At 35.2% G+C, this 7,021-nt stretch overlaps 1 protein-coding gene across 1 annotated transcript in view; it reads left to right on the forward strand.

The window, feature by feature from the left end:
• LOC104282198 (protein scribble homolog) overlaps positions 1–6,477 on the forward strand; it is a gene marked incomplete at its 3' end in the record, with an annotated part of 9,458 nt that extends 2,981 nt beyond the window's left edge. Inside the window, exons 2-8 of the mRNA XM_009880278.1 lie at positions 372–445; positions 633–728; positions 1,716–1,785; positions 2,636–2,710; positions 4,904–4,989; positions 5,653–5,782; positions 6,345–6,477. Of these exons, the coding sequence (XP_009878580.1) occupies positions 372–445; positions 633–728; positions 1,716–1,785; positions 2,636–2,710; positions 4,904–4,989; positions 5,653–5,782; positions 6,345–6,477 (664 nt within the window). The remainder of the gene's footprint in view (positions 1–371; positions 446–632; positions 729–1,715; positions 1,786–2,635; positions 2,711–4,903; positions 4,990–5,652; positions 5,783–6,344) is intronic.
• Between the last annotated feature and the right edge of the window lie 544 nt (positions 6,478–7,021).

A 7,021-nucleotide genomic window follows, 5' to 3' on the forward strand; every position in this document is an offset into this window, starting at 1 on the left:
TGTTAGATATCCTAGAAAATATTTTTTTATACACTGTGGTTTTGGTTTAATATTCATTACCTGATCTAAGACATTACGATGTGTTTTTCTTGCCTAAATGCTGACCTGGACCAGGTTGTGGGATTTTGTTCCTATTTAATTCTGCTAATAATTTATTTTACCTTACCATCCTACATTTGTTGTGAGGAGATTGGTTTTTCATTGGGGGGAAGGGGTGGCAGAGATGTATCAATGAAGCTGTCAGTGGTAGAAAACTGGGTTTGGTTTGTATTAGAGTTAAAAACGTGGTCACTGTAATTTCTTCTATATTAACATAGCTCTACATACATTTCTGTAATTAGGGATTTAATTACTTTTATTTTATTCCTTAGGACTATTATGGGCCCCCATGGAATCAATCGAGCTGTTCACCGCATTTCTTTTTCTGATTGCCAAAATGGATTAGGTAATTAGATTGCACATTCTGTTGATTTGGAGTAAACCAAGTCTAAAAGCACCTGGTGAGCTTTTCAGTTCACACTGTCATCAGTAGAAGTTTAATTTATCTGGCCTTTATGGTTTTGACTGTAAATCCATTTAGCACAGTAGGTGGAATAACCAATTTCTTGCTTGTTTCTTTGTTTGTTCTGCAGGAGTCAAAATTATTGGAGGTTATCGGGCACAAACAGCAGAAGATTATGGGATTTTCATAAAGAGAATTCTACCCGGAGGGGTTGCTGCTGTAGATAGTAAGTAATTTTAATTTTTTTCTTGCAAACATGCTGCATATAAAAAGCGGTCAAAAGAAGTCTTCTTTCTTTTACTTTATGGATAAGAACTTTTAAAATAGCATGGTTTAGTCAGGATTCATGATGTTGTGGCTTACCGTGAGACAGAGAAATGAAACTTGGACCCTTCATGGGAAAAGTTTTTAATGCTCCCAGTTCTTGAAAATGTGTTCAAATCTAGATATGGCTGGTGTGAAAGCAACTGGCAATCTTTAGCACTGCTAAATAAGTGCTGAGATGCTGAACCTCTTTTAACTCCTAAGGGATAAGAGTGGCCTTTCCTTCACAGAACCAGTATTTTTAATGAGTTCTGATAATTTTGGGTTTTTTTAAGTGGTGGTTTAGGTATTCAGTGTTGAAAGAACAAATTGTACTTGCTAGAGTGCAATAATAAAGTTACAGAATATACTTCTGTCCTGGGGTTTTTTGAGATTCCATCTGGTCTTGTGCAGAATGATCATTTAAAATGATCTAAGTCTACTTCAAAAGTGATAATTCCTAAACTTGATATTTGCAGAAAGTTAAAAATAGAATTGGTTCTAAAAAATCTTTTAGATGTGTTTGTTAATATATAAAACATTAATGTATTTATACGTGGCAACTTAGGTGTATGTTAAGAGCAAAATTCAGCTGGATGTTAGTTCCACAACTGTGAAATGTAAATTCCAGTCCCACAAATATTTGTGCTATGTGCAAATAATACAAATAGCTAAATAACACTTATTTTCAGTAGCTATTCTATGGTTAATAAGACTAATTGATAGTTATTAGTCTTATGACAATGGCCTAGCTTCATTAGGATCACAACCTAATCTGCTAAAAGTCATAAGGTTGTTTATTCTGTTAGATCATATAAAATGGAAAGAAAAAGCCTTGTTTTATTACCGTGATGTAATACGGTCACCATTTTCCTGTTGATTCATGCACTACTGTTGATTTTATTACCAGGCCGTTTGCTCACTGGCGACCTAATTTTGGATGTCAATGGAGAAAACTTAATTGGAGTAACCAATGAAAGGTATGTTTGTACTGATTACTAAATGTTTATTAGAGCTTGGAATATTATATGTTTTTTTTCTGGACATTATTGACCACTGATTAAAAGAGCACAACTCTACTGAGGTCCTTGGAGTTCAACTGGCAATTAATTTATCCTATGAATCTAATTCAGCAAAACCATCGTGGAAAAATGACAGAACTTTATATGGTTTTGAAATGACAGAACAATCAAGTTTCTTAATGATGTAAATTATAGAATGTATGTGAAAATAACATTAAAACTTACTAAGCTGTTAGAATATTTTTGTATCTGTCTGTTGGTTCAATTCCGGTGAATGTAAATGAGGCATCTAACGAGTGTCATTGTAATGCGGCAACGAAGGAGAAGTTTAGAAAAGTCTGTAGAGTATGTTGGATGGTTTCTGTAGCTGCATCACCAGAGATCAATGCAGTTTGGTGTTGCAGATGTAGATGTAAAATTCAAAGAAAAATTGCATCATGTAGTGCTGAGGGAAATGCTGAGCAATGAAGTGCACCTGAGCGGTGAGTTGTCTCTGGTGTAAGCTGTTAATCCCGAGGGAGGCCCAGGAAGACAGTAGAAAGGACCAAGGAGAGATGGGGACAAAAGGGAAGGGAAAGCGAGGGCAAGCCTGGTTTATTCCTGTCACCAGGCACAGCCTCACCACAGGCTGTCTTTCACTCAGTTCTCCAGTGCTTAATTAAGCTTTTGTCTCTGTATCTGGCAGTCAAAATTATTAACTACATTAAGAAATTTTTTTTTTCATTTTCCTGCTCTTTTAGCATTACCCACCATGTACTTCTTGACAGCACCCTGGTATATTTACTTGGCTGTTTTTCCCCCCTTCTAGGGCTGTTGACATCTTGCGAACAGCATCAGCATCTAATCACATGTCTCTGCTAGTTGCCAGAGATGAAGAAGCAAAGTAAGAGAAAAATAAAGCATTGTTTTAACCTCAAATAAAAAGCTGACACTGTATCTAAGGTTGGCTGGGCGGGCTTGCGTGTATTTTTCTTTCAGATTAGTTTTGATCACAGAATAGCACCACATGTCACATTTTTCTGTGTATTATTTGATACCAATTCATACTGAGACTATTTCCATCAATTGAAGTAGCAAGCTCAGGCCAATTTCAGTTTAATGAAGAGGACTGGAATGTTATGTTACCAGTTAATACCACTAAAAACTATTTGCTGTGATAATTTTTGTAACACTTCTCACATTTTAAAATAATAAAAAATGAGGTCAACAGTACCACAGAACTGTATGATTTAAGCTGGTCTTGCTTTCTGAAAAAAGGCAGATGTTGTTATTGTTTCCACTCGGAAGTTTGCTTTTCAATCTTTAATGAGCTTGAATTAGTTTGGATAAGTAGGTTAAACTGTTCACTGCAGCACGCAGTCCAAAACCTTCCATTATAAGGACATTTATGTTAAATATTGCTTTAACCTTGCTGTTTAAAGTTAAGCATATAAACCAATATTGGCAGAGAATCATCGGAAATCCTGGGATCCAGGTCTGTATCTCCTTTTGACTTAAATCTCTGGAGGAAATTACTTTTATGTAACTATATTTGATAATCATTGCAAGAGTATCTGCTGCTGTTTGCCTTTCCTGGGATGTTCCACTTACAGAGTAATCTCTCTGTAAAGGAATCTTCTCTAAATTCCTTTAGCCTTTTTTTTCTGATTTAAGCTTCCTTTTTCTGCTCCTTTATTTTTTATATTTGGTAGACAGTTAAATCACCCTGTAGCCTCTGATCTCTCCTTTTTTCAGGCTGCCTAGATATATGTGAGGTCCACTCTTAATCTGCTTTTATCTAAAGCATACTGACCTAGTTCCTCTAAACTCCTTGAATAATTAAAATCCGTCAGTCCTTTCGCCGTTCTGGTGGTATGCCCAAAGGCCTGTGCAGAATTTGCCAGTACATGCAGTCCCTCACTCAGACACCTGTGAATTAATTTCTTGTGACTGCACATTCCTGTGCTAAAAGATTATTTGATTTACACTCAACTGTGTCTATGTGTGTTCTCTGGGTCTGGCATTAGTTCAATAAATTTTGTCATTTTTAAAAAAATAATTCATCCAGCAATTTCCAACAACCCTTTGCAGTCGCTGGAATTACTTGGGAATTATCTTCCCTGCAATCAGTTAATTTATGTTCTCTCTCGCTAATTCTGTGATATTAATTTGCTGATGTTTCTGTTTTACATCATCTAGATTATTTTTATTTTTTAAATCTGTTGTCACTGAGGTAATAATAGCTCAGATTACAAACTTTTTTTAAAAATTAGACTGCATTCAGTATTAGATTAATCAAGAGTTTTTGTTTTCTCTTTAGTGCGTGTAATACAGGATGTACATCTGTGTTGCTTTTTTGCCTGTTTGTTGCAATATGATTGTTTTCTGCAAAGAACAACTGCTTTTATTTTTATTTTTTTCAACAGCACACCTGACCAAGAATTTAAAAAAAGATATTATAATGAAAGGCAAGCATAGCCTAAGCACATACAATCTTTAATATATAGTGATATTTACCTTACATGAAATAGGCTGCAAATTTCTGAGGAAGCTAAACAGAAGTTAAGAATTAGCATCTGCTTTACTCATTCTTGAATAATTAAAAAATATTTCTTCTATCCTCTTTTTTTAGGTGCTAGTGCTTTGTTGGCCAGTCTCTTCTGGGTTCTAGTTCAGTACAGTTGAACTAAAAGCATTCTTTAAAAATATGAGTATGCTATAGGTATATTACCCAATTCCTTCTAATACAAATAACTTGTTCTGGACATAAGTAATACCACTGTCTTAATATCTGTTGTTGACTTGAATTACAAATTTTTAAAGTTTTGTAATCCAGAGTAAAGAGAGGTAATAATTAAGCTTTTCTTCCAATAGTCCGTTTCTTTCATAGTCATTGCTATTCCATCCTTGTCCTTCCGTAGTATGTTGTCTTTTTCTTGCCTCTTCTGAACATTTGACAGGGCTTTCCTCTCTCAGTTGAGGTTGAGCTTCCTTCTCTGAGGAAGGGTAACCATTTAGTAGAAACAGTAGCAGCTTTCAAAGGGTGCCTTTAAACTACTGCCAAATCCTGATGGAGACCATCTTTTTATTGGCACAGGAAAGAATTTCTTGACCTGATGGATAAGTATGGCTCTCACAGTGACACCAGCTCTGCAAGAAGTTCTCCAACACAACTCTTAGCTGGTGAGAGATTGCTTTCTAGTCTGGCATAATCCTCTAGGACAATAGTCATACCTGGGTGGAGTAGAAGCTGGCACTGAAAACTCGTCTCGTTTCGCGGAGGGCGTATTGGAGGAAGTGACTGAAAGTCAGGCAAAACACACATGTTCACTTAGGCTTTAGCATTTAGTTTGTAGTCTAAACATGTAACTTCACAGGTTTCTGTGTCATTTTCCCCAACTCTTACAATAAATATACTTTCAGCAATTTTACTTCATGACTAATGTGAAAAGTATTTGGTATTTGTAGATTAAATGTACCATAGTATTTCAAAGTACTAATAAAAATCTGAGCTAGAATACCAGAAATTCTAATGCTCGTGGAACGGTTGCTTAATTAGGATGCCTTTATATAGCGTGAGTGATTATTCAGTTGAGATTATTTTTGCACCCAGTTTGAAAAAAAGTCATCACTCTATATTTTAAAGAATTACTCCTGGAACCCTGGGTGGTTCACAGTTCTTAGCTGTGTAGACTTAAGCTTTCTTTTGGTTATTTGATTGCTTATAGTTTGTCTGTTTTCTAACATGAAAATAGTCCCACTGAGCTCTACTTACGTGAGTTGAAACTTTGTGGCTTTTTCCATGTGTGTGTTTTATTTCTTTTTTCATTGTTTTTCTTCTTTAAGCAAAATCTATAGACAGCGCTTCTTCTGGCTCATCCTCAAGGTCACAGAGTCCTCAGCTGCATCCAAAGGATAATATCACAACCATTGCCAGAACTAATTGTGTCCCAGCACCATCCCCAAAGCTTGCAAAGTAATTTCCGGAACTGACTGTAACTCTCTTGTGTGAACTGTAGAAAATGGTGTATTTGGCCACTCAGGAAAATTTTAGATTGAGCACTAAGGGTTCAACTTTTTCTTTTCTTTTAAATCCTGTAAGTTGTAATATTGATATTGCAAACTTTCAGTTTTAATAAGGTATTTTTTTCATTTATTTCTTGTTTATATGGTAGAAGTAGATTAATCAGTGTCTTAATTTGATCTTAGTGTCTCCTAATGAGTTAATGCTTCTGGTTGAGGTGTACCAAGGTACTACCTTAAGCCTTGGATATGGTAGAGAGGAGCTTTTAGTCTTGTAAAATAATATATCGGTTCTTTCTGTAATTGCCAGAAGTAACAACTGAAGTTGCTGAATTTGTAGTAAGTAGGCAGTGTAATGTTTGAACATTAAGATTAAACGTCCACTATTTCTGTTTGTTGCTGTAATGCGTACTTGTGAGATCAGTAAGATAAAAATACTATATCACTTCAGTCTTTATTAACGTATCTGGTTCTGTGAAGTAATTATAATTTTCTTTTCTCCTTTCTCTTTTTAGGGACAGTGCATTTCAGATTATCTCTGTTTGCAAAGGAACAAGCCTAGGTTTGAATATTGTAGGAGGAATTAACAGAAATGAAGGGCCTTTGGTATATATTCAAGAAATTATCCCTGGTGGTGACTGTCATAAGGTAAAGACCTTTTTTCCTTCCTTCCCCCTTCAGTCCACCTGTATTTTTGCCTTCATTTAGTACGCACTTCAGTATTTTGTATATACAGTTATATTTTAAATACAAATTTTCTTTGTGTTTCTACATGCTTTCTCTTTAAACAGAATTATCTCATTGCACCATAGCATGATTACATGGTAATGAAAGTTATTCATGAGTTCATTTGAAGTAAATAAGGATTTTATTTCTCAGCTTACATGTAAGAAAGAAATCAACCTCTTTAAGAGGTTGCGTGATGCAAGGTAAATCAGCACGGATGGGACAGCTACAGCTACAGATTGCATTTCTTTTTTCTTCTTGGCCATTCAAAAATCATTTTTCGCTTGGACTTCAATTGATCCTTGCAGTTGGAAAACATTGTGTAGGCAAATTAGAATAAAAAAATATTCTGATAGTGCAGACTAATAAAACGTATGAATCAGTACAGATTACTGTTTTCACTTATGACAAATGCAATATGTAAATCAGGAGGGTTTATCAGTTTTAAAAAAGAAATAAATAACTG

This window comes from Charadrius vociferus, unplaced genomic scaffold (genome assembly GCF_000708025.1).
Source record: "Charadrius vociferus isolate BGI_N301 unplaced genomic scaffold, ASM70802v2 scaffold260, whole genome shotgun sequence".
Lineage (NCBI taxonomy): Eukaryota > Metazoa > Chordata > Aves > Charadriiformes > Charadriidae > Charadrius > Charadrius vociferus.